Here is a 22,313-nt window from a genome sequence, read left to right as displayed (position 1 = left end):
CCTTAATGATATGCCCCAGGAATGTTACTTCCTCCTTACAGTTCTGTAATTTTGCTCTACTAGCCTTATGCCCTTTTGCAGCTAAATGTTTCAACAGGCGTAAGGTGGCTTGCATGCACAACTCCTCTGTCGGCGCTGTTAGTAATAAATCATCTACATATTGCAGCAGAGTTGTGCCTGCGGGAAGGGTAAGACCTTCTAGACTTTTTCTGCAGCATTATAAATGGTTGGCGATTCACAATAGCCCTGGCAGAGGCGCGTAAACGTGTAGGGTTTTCCTTCAAAGGAAAAAGCAAACCAAAGCTTGCTATCTGGATGTACCGGTACACTAAAAAAAGCATTCGCCAGGTGAACCATCCACAATGGTGAACCATCGACTGTCATGTGGTATTTGTGATAATATGGTGTGTGGATTTGGCATTTCAGGCGCCCTTGCTTGTACTGCTGCATTTACTGCTTGTAAGTCTTGTACAAATCTCCACTCATCACGCCCTGGTTTATTCACAGGAAATATGGGGGTACGGACAGGCGAGGACGGACATGGTATTATCATGCCAGCATCTTGAAGGGATCGGAATACTGGCCTAATACCTTCTATAGCCTCCTTTTTCAACGGGTATTGGGGTTGTTTCAGTCCGTATGCGCCCTTTGGCGTAATCTGCACTGGCTCACAACTTTTGATTAATCCCACATCATTTTTTCCTTTAGCCCATAAGATATCCGATACCTCGCTCAAATAATTATCATGCTTGGATTCCGATGCTACAAAGTTAGTCAAGGGTACACTCTCATGAGGTGAGGTAAGCTCTACAGTTCTGTTAGCCGTAATTACATACGGCAGATTCATTCGGAATGCATCTACTCCTGCATTATAGTGAATAGTGGGTTGTTCAGTGGGTTCCCTTCTGTGGAGATGACTCATTCGTCTTATCCACGGTCCCACCTTCTGCCATTGTCTAAAAGGATTATTTCTGCCTAGTGAGACATGGGGGATGGAGTACTCAACATCATACCACCGTTTCTGTTCATCAGACAGTTCAACTTGCACAGCTACAAAATCATCATCCCAATACAAATATTTAGTTCTAATGGTGTCTAGGTTTTCATGACGGAAAAAGGCTTCTGCATACTGCTTATCTGGACCATCGGAAACATATGCAGTCCCATGCAAACATTCCGCATCCATATAAGTAAATTTACCCTTAGTTGCCCTTCTGGCGGTTTCGACCATGTGTTCGGTTATTCTCCCTGACCCACCTTGCAACCCCCACTCGTAGATATATCCCGGCTCCCCTTCTCCCAGCTGCACCATCTGTGCACTGGCTTCGCCTTCCGCAAAGGTAACACTGAGTCCCTTTGGGGAGCTTACTAAAGTACAACTCAATTTGCACATCAAATCTCGAGCCAGCAGGTTGATTGAGCACACAGAGGAAATAAGGAACCCATGACGAAACTTTCGTTCCCCCACCTGACATTGGAGAGGCGCAGACATGCACCTTTGCGTCTCTCATGCACCACCGTTCCACTCGCACCCATTATAGCCACCGTTCTATTAGTAATTCCCTTTGCTTGAATTACTGAGTGCATCTACTAAAAACTTGATTTGTTTGCCGTTAACGGTTAAAATTACTTGAGGTACTGCTAGGGGTCCCTTACTTAATTGCTGAGAATACATAGAGTAAAAATCTGGCACTTCCCTTTTGTCTGATGGGGTTGCTGGTCCCTCACAGACGTCCCAGCTCTCCCCCGCCCGTCAGTCATCAGCTGGCAGTGGGAAACTAGGTTCCGTTGCTGAGTCACCCTGTCCAGGGCAATCGCTATAGAAATGTCCTTCTTTTCCACAATTATAGCATCGGTTTCTCCAAGCCATATCCTTCCCTCCTGGAGCATCATGCTCCCTTCCTCGTTCTCTCCCCCTGGGAGCCACTTGTTGCATCATAGTGAACATGGCTTGATCCATGTTGTCTGCTCTGTTCTTTGAATTTGAGCTTCATGACGTCTGGCATAGTCTTGAGCCAGTCTGCTAAGTCCAAACGAGATGTCAGCATCCATTTCCTAGTTAACCGTTTTGAGGGTGATGCCTTTGCTCTATGGCATGGGCTTTATCTAACAGATCAGTGTGTGGTCCTGCTTGAGGCAGTCCATAGGCGGGTGGATGTTCTGCTGCCACTGGATCAGGCACCACGGCTGTTGGTTTCTCTTGCGGTGGAGCGGATTCGAGATCGGGATCAGCTCTGGAGGACACACACTGATAAATGGAGTTAGGTTCATCCCCCCTTCCCAGTCCCCTTAGTTTGTTTGTTTTTTTTTCCCTGTTATCCACATTTTAAGACTTGCTATAATATTCCCATGGTGTCTATCCCATACCTTACGCTGACCAGAATCCCTTGGTCAGTTTTCCATACGTCTAAGTATATTATTAAGCAGTTTCATACTCAAGCTCCCATTCTGAGGGAACCCATAACAATCTACCCATATGGGCAACCACTTTAAGGCACTCTCCCCATAGTCCCTTCGCATGTCATTATGTAAGGGCTGGTTCCACTCGGACGGGTCATATTGCATTATTTTAGTATTTTGGGATCCCATTTTATTACTCTCTCAATGCATGCGCTGCTGTAATTTTAGTCCCATTAACGTATCTTATGCTCCATTCGCTCGTGGACTGATTCTCCTCCCAGGTCCGGACCTATTACGTCTCCTAGACATCCCTAATCTCACGTCTGAGCAATAGGGGCCACACTATCAGCAGGCTACTGATTCACTTTATTTTGCACCATCGTAACAAAGCTATTTCAAGTACATCTGAAATATTCTTATGCTAGAGGAGAACTCCCGAACGGCCGCACAGAGGGAAATAAATATCTGTGTACTTACACAATCACTGCTCTCTCCCACTCACGGTTCTTTTTGAAGATGAGGCAGGCACCGCAAGATGAGGGAAAATACCTTCACTCTGGCAGTACTTTTCCCCGAATGGGTGTTCCCTCCCAGCTCAGCCTTGCCAAGGAGCGTCCTCAGTGAAGTGTTGATTTTCGCTCTTCAGAGGTGGAGCTGCTCATCCTGCCGACAACGCCAAATTGTGGTAGAAAAATGAGAGCACATCAAACACAGACAGCCTTATGCATTGAGTAGTAAAATGTTTATTGAGTTCTGTCCCCTGTATAACAGAGAAAGAGACCTGCCTCACAGTACAAGTCCCCCTCCCCTTATACACAGAGAAGAAAAGAAAGAAAAAAGAAACAACAGCTCCTACAAGGTATCTGAACTTTATGTTTTGGTTAGCCTGAGCGCAGGTGGCGTCTTCTATCTCTACGGTTAGAAAAGTCTTCTTCTGTCTCTATGGGTAGAAAAGCACGTGAGCCGCTGATGTCCTTGGCTCTCACGCCTATCTACATACTGTTATGCTGTAACTATAGAAACACAAAGCAAAGTAAAGCGAAGCAAAGTAAATTTCCACAACACATTTCAACTTTAGGAGAGTAGGGCACGGCTCATACCACCCAGCCTAACACATCATATAGGTAATGTGGAGCAAGAGTTATTGGGGAGCCCCCCACACCCCCCAAACCCTGAAAACTATGCCTATGATTTGTATCAAGCATGCAGTTCAATAGTGTAAAATATTTTTTTCCATATGATGACATATGAGTCTCTAGCATATTTAAACTATAGGCCTCAATCTTATTGTTAATGGTTTAAATTAATGTGTTCAAAGCTTAAATTAAAGCTAATGAAAGTTTGACTGCATCATGCTGTCATCTCTCTGTCATCTTTCTAAACAATATTGCTTATATTGAAAAATGATTGATTATAATCATGATATATCAAGTAGGGATTTTTATACCATTAGACTGTTTGTCTGTAAGATGTTCTAAAAATACCCAATTGTATGCTTGGACACTAAGTCAGACAGCTCTACAGAATGCTTAATATAAAATGAAATTTAGCCTAAATGTAGCATAATCAAATTTGAAAACAGTGAATTTAATTTCATGTCTTCTTTTTGTTTAAATGAAATACTTTCTACTGTAATCCATTACAGCAGGAAGTGAACGATATGTTGTACTGTTAGAGCAGTAAGGTAGATACAGTTGGAAGAAACCATGTAAAAATGTTGCCAGTTGTCCCTTATGGTACTTTTAAGATCATGTTCTTCCAGAACTGGATATCATCTAAAACTTTCTAGTTAGGGCTACCTTTGCAGTGCCACCCCATGTCACAATATCAAATTCACTGAGAAAATCAGTAGAACACATATCAGTTAGCAGAGTCAAAGGGAAGACCTCCAGGAATATTTATCAGTGGTAAGAGATGTTCAGTAGTCAGGTAGTCAGTATTAGGTTGTGATGTCATGTTCACGGCTGGATAAGGGCAATGTGAGGCTCAGAATAGCAGAGGAAGAATGACACAACGTTAATGTGTTGGTTTATGAAAGCCAGCAGTCCAGTTATTGATTACTATGTCATTACTGGTCTTCGATGGAATAATCAATACCAGCCACAGGTGGTGTCAATGGAAGCATCCAGTGTTCATACATGTATGTGTGCATGTGTACATGTGTGTGTACATGTGTGTGTGTGTGTGTGTGTGTGTGTGTATTAATCAGAAATGATATGTATTAAATACACAAATAAATTGAATATGGCAAGTGAAATTACTAACAATCTTTAACCTGTGACAAGCCATTTGGTCCACTCATAGTAATAAAGTACATTTAGTGCAGTCCCTGATGTTGGTGGGTTTTCCTTCTCTTCCCTAGCCCTCTTCCTCTTCAGGAATACTGCATTATACTAAATTGTATGAAAAAAAAGGCCTAATATGCAGTGATCTATGTTTAGTACAGATGCAATTAATAAATCATATCTTTGGAAAATATGCAATTGTAAATTCTGAAAATTTGTTTGATGTTCTTGTAGATTTACTTTGTTATCATTTAGTTTTTTCTCTTTTCAAATGTTATATGTTGCAGTGGAATGAATAGATTACATGCCTGCTGCTGTCCATCCTTGTGCATCATTCTATCCCCAAAATTTGAATGTCACTATGGGATTAAGTGATCTATGCATCTATTTTATAATTCTATTAGCCACTTCCTGACACTACCAAACACAGTCCCAGGTTCCAGCACTGTAAAGGTAACATCCGTTCCCTTTTTTATATTTTAGCTTGCTAAATCTTTTTTTTTTCTTTTCTCACAACTACACTTTTGTATGATTTTAGTGTCAATGGGCCACACCTGTCCAAACACCAGCATTGTTCTTTGCACTTGTGTGTGTGTGTGTGTGTGTGTGTGTGTGTGTGTGTGTGTGTGTGTGTGTGTGTGTGTGCGTGTGCGTCTGTGTATGTGAGTGGGTGTGCGAGTGAGTGAGTGAGAGACATGGGGGGGGGGGGTTTACTAAAGCGTCTAATTGTATGCTATTGTTACAACATCTGGACTAAAATGTTCCCGTTGTTACAGTTGCTTTTCACTTCATTAGGCAGCATTTACCCGAACCTAGTGTAAATGAGGTAATATGGCCTTCGTAATACCAATGGACAACATAAACCTAACATCTGTAGTTGCTGGCTTTACATAGGCTTTAGTAGGCTGGCTTTACGTCCTTGCTCCTCTCACCAAGTCTTCGAAAAAGCGTGTGAACGAGTGGGTTAGAGGGCCGGGCTTGTATATAGAAAGTCTGGCTCGAGAAGCAGAAAACCAGTAAGCCGCTCGGCGTTTCCTATGTAACCTGGGGTCTTGCGCATACAAATCAAGACTTCCTTGATGTCGATCAGGGAAGTAATGAATGCTAACCCACCATTCGCTTATTTTAAGGACGAAATCCTAAACTCGCAATCCGAAATCAAGGATGACTTTTATTGGTGAAAGTGGGAGTACTTCCGAATAACAGGCATGGGGTGGATTTTCAAGGATTGGTTATTGTGTCGTATTTGACTGTTCTGCCGATGATTTTTACGCACCATCTGGGATTTATGTGGTTTTAATGTAAGACGATAGCATCAGAGACGACGATGATGACAAGCTAAATGGAGTTACTGGTAACTGGAAACAGACGTTTGTGATTTAGGCATGTTGTGCCGTAGAGCTCTCTTCAAATACTACTGTGGCACAGGCTACGTAAAGCAAATTGAAGAAAGTGATTTTTCCTCTATGTCTTATTCATTTTTGCTCAGGTGGTGAGCTAAATTTTCAGTTCTATAATGCAGAAAGTGTAATAACGACTGTTAGTAACTTAAGTGCGTTTTACACGACTGATACCTAAAATGGCAATATGTATACCACCTACTATGTCAGATGACAGAAACTGTCCGTTTTAATGTGTGTCTAAGGCAGTCTGCATTTACGTTTCAAGGAAGACACGCTCCCCATCTGTGAGGAGAGCGCAACATGTATTTCCTGTAAGAATCTTTCGGGGAGGGTGAATTCTACGATGTAATATACATATAATGAAAACAAGCAAAATTTCATTTTAATCTAAACGAAGAAGGTGTGAAGTACATTAGACCCGGAAAGCTATTTCGATAACGTCCGAATATTTGCGCGAGTATTACATTTTTATAAGGATTTAAAGCTTGTTTATTTGTTGTTGTTGTGTTTTTTATTAGCCACCTCCGGATATATCGTGTTAAATTCAAAACAATCTATTTAAATGAGCCCATCGCTTCCTTCCTGAGTCCTATGTTCATTGTCAATGCGAGGGTTCACCATGGAAACCTGGAGTGAACGATGGTGGCGACCTCGATTGGATCCCGGGCAGGAGGCAGAGTGACAGATATGTAAACAGAAATGGTGACAGAGACAAATCTGTTTTAGCTGGCATTTCTGCCTCCATGTCGACTAAGCCTTCGGTGGCCTTGCTGAGCCTTTTCCTTGCACATTTCTGACAGCAAAGGTGTGGAGCTGAGAATATTTGGGTACATCACAGACACCTTTTTGTTCTAACATTGCACCTGCCAAAGTGTTAAACTTTGTCATTACTGAAAGGTTCCAGGTTAATAAACTCTTGGTGTCTGTATAAAATAAATTAATAATATCCAGTTCATTGTTTAAAAATGCAAGACATGACAATCAGAAGACCACATTGAATCCAGTCATCAAATGTTCCCCTCAGGTCAAAAGCTTGTTTGAAACAGGAGTTAAGAGGGTATCAGACAAACAAGCACAATGTACTTTTAAAGATTCCGTTACATAAAGATTAGCAGGCACAACAAATCTATTTTTTTCCCCCTTTTCCTCAAGTAATATATCAGTTCCTCATTATGCATCGGAATCGGGCCTTCTCTGAGCCAGAGTGCTCAGCAGAGTATTCAGCAGACTGCTCTGTCACACTGCCGTCCGACCCGGGCCAGGCAGTGGGGCGCACACACGAGGTGACTGTGCGTAGCTCAGGCTGCTGTCTATGTCTCCCTCGCTTCATGCGCCTCACATTTGCTCCAGAGTCGCTGGAGAACCTCTATCAGACATACTTCCGCCGGCAGCGGCACGAGACCCTGCTGGTGCTGGTGGTGTTCGCGGCCCTCTTCGACTGCTATGTGATCGTCATGTGCGCTGTGGTCTACACCAGCGACAAGCTGGCCTCTGTGGCCGTGGCGTCTGTAGGCCTCGCTGCTGACGTCTTGCTATACCTGCTGTGCCGCTATGGCTTGCTGCCGGAGCGCATCTCCCGGAGGCTGGTGCCCTATGCCCTGTGGGTACTCATAGAAGCCCAAATCTTCTGCTACCTGGGACTGAACTTTGCCCGCTTCCACCAGGCCAGCGACACGGTGGGATGGCAGGCCTTCTTCAGTTTCTCCTTCTTCTTGACGTTGCCGCTGCGACTTACCCCCATCGTGCTCATCACGGCTGTGTCCTGTGGGGTGCACACCCTGGTGCTGGGGGTCACCATCGCTCAGCAGCAGCAGGAAGACATCCAGGGAGCTGCTCTCGGGAGACAGGTTAGGGATCAGGGAAAGGGGGGTGGCTTGGGGGGGACGGGTGGGCAGAATCTGAAACTAGGTGATTTAGGGCAAACAATGTAACATTGTTAGAGGTTGTAGAGAGATCTAGAAGGACAGGTATTTTGGGTTGAACATTTTGGACTATATTGCCATCAAAATTTGCTATTACATATTTTTTTAGTCTATTTTTTTAGTTTCTTGGTCTGAAGTGTTGTTCTGCTATTCTGCATAGTAATTCAGGACTAATTGGCAAGAGCTCTGAGGTAAGGCTTCTCAGAAGCAAACATTTCACATACTAGGGGAGTATCACATATTAGCATGTCCGGTTAAAAAGAGTCTTTTAAAAGACTTGTTTCTTAAATTTCTCCTCAACCAGTCATCTCTTTTTCATCATTTATAAGCCCCCAAGGGGATTATGACCAAAGCCTGATTGAACTAGCCACATAGCGTAGGAAAAAAGCTTTTTTTTTTTTTGTAATTGGGCTAAACACAAGCTCTCTAGAGAGACTGTTACACAATTAATTGTTTTTGAAGCAACGGTGTTAATTTAGAACCCCATAATGGTAATTCCCAGTAATGGTAATTAAGAGCAAACATAGCAGCCCGCTGGCCAGTATGTTCTCAGACGCCTTGTTCTCTGTAGGATAGTGGCCTGTTGAAATGTTTATGTCCCAAATGTCCAAAACATGAATAGTAAGAAAATGCCATTTACTCTGTAATCTTAAAATTCCGTAACATTTTTGCTGAACCTGCATAAAAAATCAAACATGGTTCAGTAAAATATGTACAATATGTGAAACTACTGCATGAAACAATAAGTGGCATTGTTTATGCAGTCTTGTAGAAGCTATTCTAAGATGTAGTTAGCTAATCTACAGTCTTCCAGTCTTTGCCGGAAGTAATTCAGTTAATGAAAAGCTTCCAATGAGAGATGTAAATCCCTCCGTAATTAATAGTCAATAATTAATTATTAATTCATGTATATTATTCATTTATTAATTGATATCTGAATGACACTGACAATTGCTAACTTGCACATAGGAGCCCTTGGCTCTTATGTTTATATTATAATACAATATGATAATTGCAAAAAATGGATTAAAAATAATCAGATCTAGAGATGCACAGCTGTAGAGTGCAGAAGTATTTGTGCCCATAAAAGAAAAGAAAGATTACAATATAATAATCAAAAACAGCTGTAAGACTTTTGTAAGACTTTACAAAAGCCTGTAAACATATAGAAAATAAGTAAATAAGATACATGTTGTTGGCGGTATTGCCATATTGTTAAGACTGGCTACATTGCTGATTTGATATTTTAAGTGGAGCACTGGTGTTTCTTCATGGAGTAAATTAAACCCAGAACAACTGGCATGTGTGTTTTTGTGGTGCTGGTATTTGGCTGGGCTGGTGTAGGGATGGTGGCAGAGAGGCCCAGGCAGGCAGGTAGGTGCTGGTTGCTCAGGGTTCTAACTCAGCAGGGCTGGTTTTGGTTCAGACTGCAGCCCCAAGAGACATACGACAGAAAGATAGAGATTAGAATGCAATGTAGGATCAGAGTCATGGGATTACATTTCCTGCATTAATCCAACAACAGTTTGAAACAGTTTAGTTTAGAGAAACATCTCATTTTAGAAACATTTCATTTTATATTCTGTTAAAACAATTTTGAAGACATTCATTTTGTGCAATATATTTATAAATGTATAAACCTTTTTAAAGAGCCAGCATGTGGATGTTTCGATTTCAGTGTTTACAACAAAAAAGAGTAAATAAATTATACTTCAAAAAGATTACATCAGGTTATTTTCTATATGTCCTATGAGCACTCCCAGACCTTCCATTTGGCATTATAGCATTCAAAAAGATAAAACCATAACATCACTTTACTAAATAAATACAGGGCAGATCTTTTAATAATAGGTATTTAGCCATTATAATGTCTAAAGGAAACTGGTTAATTGCTGTTTAAGTATTAATAAATGCCTGTGCATGTGTATATATTCTACCAATAAAGTATTTGTGTTCACTTATATAGCTAAGCTAAAATGTAATTGATAGGTAATTATATTGAACTCTTTTATTTAGCTCCTGGCCAACATGCTGATCTACCTATGTGCCATCACAGTGGGGGTCATGTCATATTACATGGCTGACCGCAAACACCGCAAGGCCTTTCTGGAGGCCAGGCAATCCCTGGAAGTCAAGCTGAATCTAGAGGAACAGAGTCAGCAGCAGGTAAGAGCAAAGAATTTGAGGAGTTCCAGAAAGACTGATTCTAAATGGTGAAACAGGCGACATGTCTTTTACATGATTTATGAATCCCAGTGTTTGAGTCCTTTATGAGTTCTGTCTGGTCCTATATTTATGGTTTAATAGATTCCCTTCAAATTATGTGTGTTTTTGCCTTGATCGAGGGGCAGTATATACTGTGGCAACCTTTTGATGAGTCATTCTGTATCTTCATGTTGATTGAGGAGTCTTGAAACCATACAATGTTTTTACTATAAAATTATGAAGAGGTGATGCTTCATATAGGCTGAAAGACTTGTGGGTTCTGGGGTACCATGAAATTGTACAGGCTATTTATTTCTGTTTCTGTCAGTCTTTTCCATGTTCTTTGCTGCATTCTGCTGAATATGGGCCAAACCACTTCCCTCTGTCCTTTGGTGCATTCTGCTGAATATGGGCCAAACCATTACCCTCTGTCCTTTGTACCATTTTGTTGCACCATTAACTTGCAGCATAGGCGTCATTGGGAGCAACAATTTGGCCACCATTAAGAAGCTGCAGTATTTATTTTTATTAGTCCGAGTGTCGTGAAGAAATTGTGTACATTTAGAGTCCTCACACGAGGACAAAGAAGGAAAAGGAAATGGGAGTTCAAGCCATTTAGCTGCCTTACATAGTACCTGACTGATAATAGTTCCATAACTTCCTGTCAGGGTAATTCATCTGTTTGCATTGTGTAGGCTGACTGTTGTTGGTTGTCAACAGTAACTGACAGAACTGCTAGATCATCAGAGATGCACTATGTGATCAATGTGATGTGCAGCTTTCATGGTCCTGATCAGAGTATTGGGAAAAGTGGTGAAACCTGTTGGGCAAAGTGAGTTTTCTATATCACGTTTGAGGTAGTGTGTGTGTTAGCTAAACGTGAGTCATGTGGTCTCGTGTCTGTTCTGGGGTTATGACTGCTCTGTGAGTGTGTTTGTGTGTGCAATCTGTTATGACTGCACATTTTATGTGCGTGTGTGTGTGTGTTTACAGAGTCAGCAGTCAATTGCTCTCTCTTTTTGGTCTCACAGCTGTGGCCATTGGGCATTCTTGATTGCTATATATGGAGCAGCCAGTTTCTGCTTGCTGGAGAAGGGGACAGAGAGGGTAGGAGGCGATAAGAATGTGAAGCAGAATAGGCAGCTGGGAGCTTAGGAGTATTTGTATGTGTGTTTGTGTGTGAATGCGTATGTATGAGTGAGTAAGGGAGGTAGAGAGTGAGAAAGAGAGAGAGAGAGCAAAAGGACTGATAACAGGAGAAACTCTCTGAATACTAATAGAGAAACAAGGGCTGCTGGGAGACAGGGCTGCCAGCCAATCAAAAAGCATCCGGCTGCTGCAGGTTACCATGGTGACCAGCCTCCTGAGACGATGTCAGCTGTAATCACACTGTAGACTGTCTCTTTTTGGTTTTTTCCACCTTTCATTACCCTTTTATGGTCACACTTTTAGTTGAATATGCAAACCTGTTATGAAGTCAACCCCCCTCCTGTGAATGAGAGTATCAGTGTGTGTGTGCTGAGAAAGCAAGGGTGTCCTGATTGCCATTTCTATGTCATATTATGATAAATCCTCTAGTCAGGACATTGCAGGTTGCAGAGTCTTTTCAGACCGAATACTAACTTTAATACTGCTGTGTATTATATAAATACTTTCCTGGTTTGGAATGGAAATGATATTAGATAGCCATTGGCTATAAACATAAACAAAGGAACCATTAATTGTAACCATTGTCAGAATTGAACAAGCAGTTACATGTTATTCAGGATATTTACTCATGATATGTCTCTGAGATAAATATAAAAAGCACTAGTTAAGACATGTTTAGAAATTGTATATGTAAATGCATTCATTTTAAGCTGAAAGGCAACACTTTAAGCAACACAGAAGGCTACAATTTATACTTGATGTCTCTGTGTCATTCAGTCACTGCAGTGGAATTCATTTGTACACAGGAGCGCCTCCTGCTGTCCATTCTGCCCAAGCATATAGCAGATGAGATGTTGCAGGACATGAAGAAGGAGGCCAGTCAGAAAGAGATGCAACAGTTCAACACCATGTACATGTATCGCCATGAGAATGTCAGGTCAGTACACAACTTATGGAACATAAGAAGAGGAAAAAAGACCCAGCAACAAAAAACCTGTGTGCGTCCACAGGAAACCTGTCCATGCTGGAGTTTGATTATCTTTTTGTTTGGTTCTGTTGCAGTATTCTGTTTGCAGACATTGTGGGCTTCACCCAGCTCTCCTCGTCCTGCAGTGCGCAGGAGCTGGTCAAGCTACTCAACGAGCTGTTTGCCCGCTTTGATAAGCTGGCTGCTGTGAGTACCTCTCCACACGTATCATACAGTGGCTCACACTGGCTGCTGTGAGTACCTCTCCACACGTATCATACAGTGGCTCACACTGGCTGCTGTGAGTACCTCTCCACACGTATCATATAGTGGCTCACACTGGCTGCTGTGAGTACCTCTCCACACGTATCATACAGTGGCTCACACTGGCTGCTGTGAGTACCTCTCCACACGTATCATACAGTGGCTCACACTGGCTGCTGTGAGTACCTCTCCACACGTAGCTCACAGTGGCACACACTGGCTGCTGTGAGTACTTCTTCACACGTATCATACAGTGGCTCACATTGGCTGCTGTGAGCACCTCTCCACACGTATCATACAGTGGCTCACACTGGCTGCTGTGAGTACCTCTCCACACGTAGCTCACAGTGGCACACACTGGCTGCTGTGAGTACTTCTTCACACGTATCATACAGTGGCTCACATTGGCTGCTGTGAGTACCTCTCCACACGTATCATACAGTGGCTCACATTGGCTGCTGTGAGCACCTGTCCACACGTATCATACAGTGGCTCACATTGGCTGCTGTGAGTACCTCTCCACACGTAGCTCACAGTGGCTCACACTGGCTGCTGTGAGTACCTCTCCACACGTAGCTCACAGTGGCTCACACTGGCTGCTGTGAGTACCTCTCCACACATATCATACAGTGGCTCACATTGGCTGCTGTGAGTACCTCTCCACACGTATCATACAGTGGCTCACACTGGCTGCTGTGAGTACCTCTCCACACGTATCATACAGTGGCTCACACTGGCTGCTGTGAGTACCTCTCCACACATATCATACAGTGGCTCACATTGGCTGCTGTGAGTACCTCTCCACACGTATCATACAGTGGCTCACACTGGCTGCTGTGAGTACCTCTCCACACGTATCATACAGTGGCTCACACTGGCTGCTGTGAGTACCTCTCCACATGTAGCTCACAGTGGCTCACACTGGCTGCTGTGAGTACCTCTCCACACGTAGCTCACAGTGGCACACACTGGCTGCTGTGAGTACTTCTTCACACGTATCAGCATGGCTCACACTGGGAGCATTCACACATTCAAATACATGAGTCTCCAGTACAATTGTGTGAAGATTCAGTTTATCTGATAATGTGCTAACCACTGAATTTAACCATTACTCTAATAAATACAGTGTTTTATATAAATGGAAAAACACTGTAAAGCCCATATTGTAAAAAAAGATTTGTTGTTTTAACTTAAAAATTGTTGAAATTAGAATTTTGAGGCTCCAAAAAGCTAGCCAAACAATAATCTATATTTTATATTCTCTTAACTTAAAATCTGAGGTTCAATGAAACTTAAATGTTTAGGCAGCTAGGTTGCTTACTTTTAAATTAAAACAACAGATAACGCCTGTGGTGTGTAAACTGCTAACATATGCACATTTTTCAGAGCATAACTAATTGTTGTGCATTCCTTTCACTTTCTAGAAATACCACCAGCTGAGGATAAAGATTCTTGGGGACTGCTACTACTGTATCTGTGGCCTTCCAGATTACCGAGATGACCATGCAGCCTGCTCCATCATGATGGGCTTGGCCATGGTGGAAGCTATTTCGTATGTGATAAGCAGCCCTCTAGCATCATTCTAAAGCTCCTTCTAAAACATCATTTAAACCACCTTTGCTAAAAACAAAACAGTACATTTACATATTTAGCACTTGCCACTGTGTACTATGATATACTTTGGTTTATTATCTGCTTGTGTCTGCTAATGTGGTGTTTATGTACTTCTGCATTTCAGCTATGTTCGAGAAAAGACCCAGACAGATGTGGACATGCGTGTGGGAGTGCATTCTGGGACCGTTCTGGGGGGAGTGCTGGGACAGAAGCGCTGGCAGTATGATGTGTGGTCCACAGATGTGACTGTAGCTAACAAAATGGAGGCTGGGGGCATACCTGGGTGAGTCCAGTTCCAGGATCTACAATTGCAAGACTATTCACTCCTTGTTATGTGCTTCCCATTGTTGACATGTGGACATCTACTGTGGGTGGCAGGAGAGTGCACATTTCCCACAGCACTCTGGAGTGCCTTCATGGTGAATTTGATGTGGAGCCGGGGAACGGAGGTGACCGCTGTGAATACCTGAAGGAGAGGGGCATTGAGACGTATTTGGTCGTTGTTCCAAAGGGCCCTGTAAGCAAAAATGCCATCAATGGAGTAGTGAGTGTTGCTTTCGTTTTACAGATGAGCCCATCTTATATATCTTCCTGAATATAGCTCCCCTCTCCCCAATCAAACGCTGTTTTTCTTTTTCTCTTTCCTTCCATGGGTTTCATCCAGAAGCTCTCAATGACTTCATCCAATGGGAGCTCGCCACTGTTGATCAACACAACAGAGTGCAACGGCAGTGTGCACACAGGCTGCACCACGCCCGAGGAACTCGAGGAGCTGGACACCCGGGTACTTGCCTGCTTTTCATTTAACACCCTCACCTGGCTCAGGGCCTCTCCACAGGATGGGAGAGCTCAGCCAAAGCTTTTTGGTTTTGCATTTCCTAACGACGAAGTTGAGAAGTTAGTGTAAATTTGATGCGGGTAAAACCTTTTTTTTTTGCATAGATGCAGAGGTAACACATAAATAGTTTATGCTTATGCTTTGAAAAAATAGATTGTTTAGTGTGATGTATTATAAATATTTTGTATGTCTGTTGGTTTGTGTGTGAGTTCAGGTGGTGAACCCCTCATTTCCAAATCCTCGGCGGCGGCTGCGATTACGAGACCTAGCCGAGAGGGTGATTGACGCTCAGGAAAATGAACAGGAGCTGAATAAACTCCTAAACGAGGCTTTGTTGGAGAGAGAGACAGTGCAGGCGTAAGTGCAGTGCTAACTCTGCATGTGTGTGTGCTTTATGTGTCGTACATGACATGATTGTCAGTTTCAACCTTTGCGCGACAAATCGTATAATTAGTAATGGCAAAGAGATGTGGTTGGCTTGTTACTGTGGCACTGACACCCTGGCTGTGCGTATACGTGCTCGTCTCAGATTAAAGGGAAAGTCCACGAACCGACTGTCTCTGCGCTTTGTGGACCCAGAGCTGGAGATACGCTTCTCAGTGGAGAAGGAGAAACAGAGTGGAGCTGCTTTCAGCTGCTCCTGTGTGGTGTTGCTCTTCACTGCAGTCATCGAGGTACTTATAGACCCACGGTGAGTCACGCATAGATACTCACACACACACACACACACACACACACACACACACACGCACACACACACACACACACACGCACACATACACATACACACAAACCCACCAAACGCATGCACACACACACACCCGCACACACACACACACACACACACATACACACACACACACACACACACACACACACACACAAGCGCGCGCACACACACATACACACACACAAAGGCACACACACTATTCACACACTTGAGTATTCCACTTCTTTCTGGGCTGACCTCATGGTCACATGATTTCATTAAATAGTCTGGTTTTTCATGCTTTTTATATCCATGAAAAATATGACCAATCCTGATAGTTGTGACAGGTTTTTGGCCAGTGTGGAGTTATTTGGATCATGTTCTAAATTTAACTGTTCAGTTCTTGTGGAAGGATGGCTATTTTATGAAGTGAAATATCCAGTCTCTGACGCTGGTTTGAGATTGGAGGAAATAATGAAGCAGAGCATTCACAAGTGTTTGTTTACAACACTGCAGTCAGCCCATCTCTCCCCTGCCAGATGTTGTTATTGTCCTTATCCATACAGTCCCCCACCCTCTGTCCTCGTTTTCCATGCTAACTGCATCTAAATGTAACTTTAATCCCTTTTCCTGTCTGCTCTTCCTGACAGGATGATAGCTAACTATGTGACTCTTGCTGTGGGGGAAGTCTTGCTGCTCATTCTCACCATCTGCTCCCTGGCGGCCATTTTCCCACGGGTGAGTGACCCTTCCTGCCACCTCCCTTAGCCAAGCATACACAAACCAGGCAAGAGCTCATGGGGTCTGGGGAACATTGGAAGAGGTGATACCATGTGTTTTCACTGCAGATGTTGTGGTATTTTTGGGCACACTGATACAATTTGTACTGTACACACTGATGGGTACTGTGTATTGTCATGTGTAATATTTAGTGTGTAATACTGATACTAATACTAAGTGTGTAGTACTGATAGTACTGATAAACTAATATTAATCCAGAGGACAATAGATCTTGTGTTGTCAGTACTGTTATTCAAACATGCTCTAATGCTTTTGAAACAATCTTGTGTAATTGGTTAGATAATTACACTTCCAACTAACTAAAAGAGTTATGTAGTATATTGACTGTTACTGCTACTAAATTTGCCTGAAAGAATTTTAATTACCAATAGAACCAGGCGATAGGGAAAGTAAGCGCCAGAGAGACTACATGACATACCAATGAAATGGAAATACAATTGGTTTCTAAAATCTATAGAGAGTGTGATATTCATGCTCTTGAGTACAACTTGATTTTAGAACAAAGTGGTAGCTTTGTCATTTGGACATAGATTTGGAGAAAGGTTTGGAAGTTGACCAATCAAACTAATCCAACAGGCAGCAAACCGAGGGAACATTCTTAGGCTGTAACTTCTTTATTTATGTTATCATTATTCATAAACAATGTATCAAATACCAACATGTAATGAGTGTGAGAAGATATTTAGGCATAAATGTGTGTATATTATAAGGCTGATGTAAATAAAATGTCATTAACTAATTCTAGGTAGGTGTTTCCTAAAAGTTATTCTTGCATTTAAATTCACTTTTAAAGAAGGAAAATAATTTTGTCTTTATGGAGAGCTCACCAGTATGTGTATAATGGTTAGAAGAGGTTATTAAAATAGACTTTTCATATTTTCGTCATTTTGAAAAACTTTATATCCCATATTATGCATTAACCACTGCTACTATGAACCAAAAAAGATAAAATATATGAAAATATGGATAACTCCTGCTGGAGGCCTGGATTAGCTTGCCTCAGAATAGCTGCTCCGGAGCATTGCCAGTATGCTGTCTAGAGTGGGAAGACTCTTATTTGAGTATTATCCTCCTGCATTAAACTCTGAGGATTGTTAATACACGCCATAGCGTGGAAGACAACACACCCGATAAAAGGCAATATTTTGTCAGACAGTAGTGCTATAAATCAGACAATAAATATATAATTCCTCTTTGCGCAGTGGAAGGACATGTAGACTATAATTAGAGCACTGTCACTTTAAATGGAATTCAACCACCAGCTAACAGCTATAGTACAGGTCTACTGTATTCCAATATCAAAAATCCTTGTGGTCAGTGAAATGATTAGGTAAGCAGGATACATTTTATTTTGTGTAGGTGTTTCCTAAAAGACTGGTGTCGTTCTCTACATGGATTGATCACACACGCTGGGCTCGCAACACTTGGGCCATGGCCGCCATTTTCATCCTTACATTGGCAGACATAATAGACATGGTGAGACACTGAGCAGACTCTTGGCCTGACTTTTGGGCACCCTAAAACAGCTGAAATTTAGAAAGGATGTATATTGCATATGTGTCCTGAATAATAAAATGTGATAAGTTAGACACCAACAAAGGTAATTACCCATTATTCCCATTGTTTTAACATTCCCAGACATCGAGCAATGTTCTAAGGCTTCTTTCTAAAATCTGTGATTTCACACATGCACTTGGTTTCTCACTTTTGTAGCTAAGCTGTCAGGCAGCTCCACCCCTCGAGCCAAACCCAGAGGACGTTTCTCCAGCCTCGGCTGGGAAGGGGGGTTGCGTGGAGAACCCTAAGTACTACAGCTATATTTCCGTGTTAGCGCTAATAGCCACTACCATGCTGGTGCAGGTCAGCCACATGGTCAAGCTCACCCTTATGCTGTTGATCACGCTGGCCACAGGCGTGGTTAACATCTACAGCTGGAGAGACATCTTTGACCAGTACGATCTAGCCCGCTATAAAGATTACAGGTGGGCACTGGTATATCATTTGTTAATTAATATCGCAATATTGGCCTCCACAAAGCTGATATCGCAGAGGGCTTCAATATGCAGATGAGCTTTCTGTTTATGAGCATGACTACATTTATTCTTGTGTGCTGTGAAGAACCTGATCAATCTGAGACACTGCAGATAATTGTTCTCAGATTCTTTAGTTAAATCACAGCATTCACACGATCCAACAATTATAATTTAGGCCTGTCTTCAGTCATATCATAACATGGAGTCATCACTCTGTTTTAATTTGTATCAAGACATATCATAATCTCAGTGTATAGCAATATAATCACAATATAGTATTCTTCTCTATATATACTGTCCTAAGTGGGTGATTTTGCATTAATAGGAATTAATCCAGTACTAAACTATCACTGACTGAACTCAGCACTTGATGGTTTTCTGTTTACACAGAGCATATCTCGTGCCCTCCAAATATTCTGTGACTGTGATGATCTTCATTATGATGGTCAGCTTCTACTACTTCGCCCGACATGTATGTGACCGCCAATTCCTTGACCATCATCTCTTCACCTCCATCATTTCTGTTTTGTGTGTCACGTGCATGTCTTTTATTTTTACTTCTGTTTCCCACTTTTTCAGGTGGAAAAACTGGCCCGCACACTCTTCCTGTGGAAAATCGAGGTTCATGAGCAGAAAGAAAAAGTGTATGAGATGAGACGCTGGAATGAGGCCCTGGTCACCAACATGCTCCCAGAGCATGTTGCACGCCACTTCCTGGGCTCCAAAAAGAGGGATGAAGTGAGAAAATCTTTCCTGGCAGTTGCAGGATATGAGCAGCTCAATTGCAAAAACCATGCAGTCTTTATGTACAATGTGTTTTAATCCTAACAGGAGCTATACAGTCAGTCATATGATGAAATTGGAGTCATGTTCGCCTCTATTCCTAATTTCTCTGACTTCTACACGGAGGAGAGCATCAACAATGGGGGCATTGAGTGCTTGAGGTTCCTTAATGAAATTATCTCTGACTTTGATAGTGTAAGTAATATTTTTTTGTTCTTGTTCCTATTCAAGTTACCCATTACTGCATGTATTTACATGTGTCAAACAATGATGCTGAAGACATGAAGAATAAAACTGATGGTTTTCTCATTTGTCCTTTGTAGCTCCTGGATGAATCTCAGTTTCGTTTTATCACCAAGATTAAGACCATTGGCAGCACGTACATGGCAGCATCAGGAGTTACTCCTGACATTAGCACTAATGGCTATGTTTGCGTGAAAGTAAGAGAGTAACAACAATGTTATTATACTAGATTGCAGTTATGATGATGATGTTGATGATGATGATGATGATGATGATGATGATGACACTGATGCTAATGCTACACGTGATGATGCTAATGTTCAGTGATAAATCTGACAACTTTTTCCTGCTAAACAGAAGGAAGAATTGTCTGATAGGGAGCGCTGGCAGCACCTGGCAGATCTGGCGGATTTTGCTCTGGCCATGAAAGTTACTCTTATGAACATCAATTACCAGTCTTTTAACAACTTCATGCTTCGCATTGGTGAGTGGACAGCCTTCAGCCTTCTGGTGTGCAAGGGAATTGATGCAATATGTTACCTTATATCTTTACTTCATAGGCTTGAACAAAGGGGCAGTTCTGGCTGGAGTCATAGGGGCTCGAAAGCCTCATTTTGACATCTGGGGCAACACTGTAAATGTGGCCAGTCGCATGGAGTCTACAGGGGTGATGGGAAATATACAGGTGAACAGCACTTGCTTTTTTAAAACTTTTTTAATTCAACTCTTGTCTTGATCAGCTGGAGAGAGGTTGCAATATATTGAAATGGAACAGGAATTATTTAGTGTGATGTGATAATCGTGACTATCATTTCAGTAACACTAGTAATACTAAAGTCTGTTGCCCTCAGGTGGTGGAAGATTGCTACAGCATCCTAAAAGACTATGGCTTCCGTTTTGTAAGGAGGGGACCAATTTTTGTGAAGGGCAAAGGAGAATTGCTCACTTATTTCCTGAAAGGACGGGAAAAACAGGGTTCCTTCATCAATGGCTCCTCTGTCACACTGCCTCACCAGGTGGTGGACAGTTCTTGACCAACAGGCATATAAAAGCCACAATCACATGACATTCATAATTCTCTTGATAATTCTCCTCATGCACTATACACACAAAAACTAAGACCTCCTTAAACAAAATCTTTGTGTTACAGACTGAGAGGAAAGTAGACCTCAAAATTGTGGGAAAAAATTTGATTCCCTCTGGTCACACTAGAGAAATACAGGGTTATGTTGAACTTAGACCTTTTCAATTAATGAATGAGTAAATGAATGAATGTTCAAAAATAATTTTTATGCTCAGTCAGTAAATATTGTTTAAGTGTACTCTTGTGATTAAGCCAGACATGGAGTACTCACAGTGGAGATAAACATTCTCTACAACACTGAATATTACACAATAGAATGCTTTTAAATTTGAGAAATGGCTCCTCTGTAAGTATTTATCATAAATTCTGTTGTAAGTCTATAGTTTATTTAAATGCTTTTTGGAATTGAGTAAGTTTTAAAATGTGGACAAGGAAGCTCACTGATAGCAAAGCTGCTATTGTGTGTGCAGATGCGTGCATGTAAAAGTGTGTGTGCTTTCTCACCTGCTGTCCCCAACATGTGTGTATCTACCCCTTTTTATTTCAGTGATTTTGAACTTCACAGCCATTTCCAACTAATCTGCACCCCCCTCCCCCAATGAAAATGAAAAATGTTTTACATGTGTCATATGTAAGTGCTATCATTACATGTCCTGTGTGTATGCTAATCTGGGGTGTCTGATGTTTCACTGTGAGCAGGTTAAATGCAAGTGTCTGTGTACATGTACTACATGCAAGTGCATTTAGGTTAAGACTTTTTGGCAGTATTGGAAGAATGGGTGTTTCTTAGCTCAAATTTCATCCCCCCTAAAGTCTTTCCTAAAAGATTAGATGAATGTGCAATAGTTTATTCTTTTACAATGCTCTGGTCTACAATACCATTTGCAAAAAACATTCTCCCTGTAAGTCATATTTTTATATTATGATTGTATATGTTTCATTTTAGCTAAAGAGTATTGTGTAGTGTGAGCAGATATAGCACTGGAGTGGTGAGGCGGAATACACTTCTCACAGTTTCCTCTGTTAACTTATTGCAGATGTCAGGGATATTGTATGAAAAACCACACTCAGCATTGCAGTTGTTGTTTCTGAATCCCCATATGTTGTAATGGATTATGAAGGAACAGTACAGGAATTGGTCTTTATGGACTGATGAAGAATTTTACTGACGTTTGATTTGTATTTTTGAAATATCCTTAGATATGGAATAAAATGGCACTTTGAATGAACTGTAGATGTCTCTTGGTTGTAACCTCCTTGTACTTAATGTAATACAGAACTTATTTGCAATGTGTTAATGACATATTTAAAAGAAACCACATTAATGTATTTTTTAGTTGAAAATAAAAAATAATATTTCACATTTAACAGTGGTATTTCAAAATAAAGTGTAAATTGATAAACTTATAAGATGCGACAGGCTGTGTTAGAATGTCTATTCGGAGACCCCCCAACGCTATCGTGTTTCAGTAACTATCTGGGACGTTACTAAACTTTCCACCAGAGTGGAAAGGAATAACATACATATAATTACAACTATATTTTGTGTCGGTGATTTGGCTAGGAATTTTGCCACGAAATTATGCTGAATACCTTTGAGGTAAATTGTTAGG

General features: G+C 41.7%; 1 protein-coding gene across 7 annotated transcripts; it reads left to right on the top strand.

Annotated features, from left to right (window-relative positions):
- Positions 1-5,654: 5,654 nt before the first annotated feature.
- Positions 5,655-21,929, top strand: adcy3a (adenylate cyclase 3a). 7 transcript variants are annotated; one of them, XM_081696610.1, is made up of 21 exons: positions 5,659-6,039; positions 7,753-7,935; positions 10,027-10,176; positions 12,171-12,301; positions 12,427-12,538; positions 14,020-14,147; positions 14,334-14,492; positions 14,588-14,753; positions 14,874-14,993; positions 15,262-15,404; positions 15,577-15,738; positions 16,407-16,494; positions 17,917-18,033; positions 18,271-18,539; positions 18,981-19,062; positions 19,170-19,328; positions 19,422-19,568; positions 19,697-19,813; positions 19,974-20,100; positions 20,177-20,301; positions 20,468-21,929. In XM_081696610.1, exons 1-21 carry the CDS (start codon positions 6,028-6,030, stop codon positions 20,648-20,650), a joined length of 2,880 nt encoding a protein of 959 aa, XP_081552736.1. In that variant the 5' UTR covers positions 5,659-6,027; the 3' UTR covers positions 20,651-21,929. The 7 variants fall into 7 exon arrangements, with proteins under 7 accessions (XP_081552734.1, XP_026875085.2, XP_026875084.2 ...); XM_081696609.1 differs by having other exon boundaries at positions 7,439-7,935; XM_081696608.1 differs by having other exon boundaries at positions 5,655-7,935; positions 14,588-14,726; positions 14,877-14,993.
- Positions 21,930-22,313: the final 384 nt, after the last annotated feature.

Source organism: Electrophorus electricus, chromosome 14 (assembly GCF_041902795.1).
Source record: "Electrophorus electricus isolate QZ-2024a chromosome 14, ASM4190279v1, whole genome shotgun sequence".
In the NCBI taxonomy this organism is placed as follows: domain Eukaryota; kingdom Metazoa; phylum Chordata; class Actinopteri; order Gymnotiformes; family Gymnotidae; genus Electrophorus; species Electrophorus electricus.
This window is presented reverse-complemented; position numbering and strand designations above follow the sequence as displayed.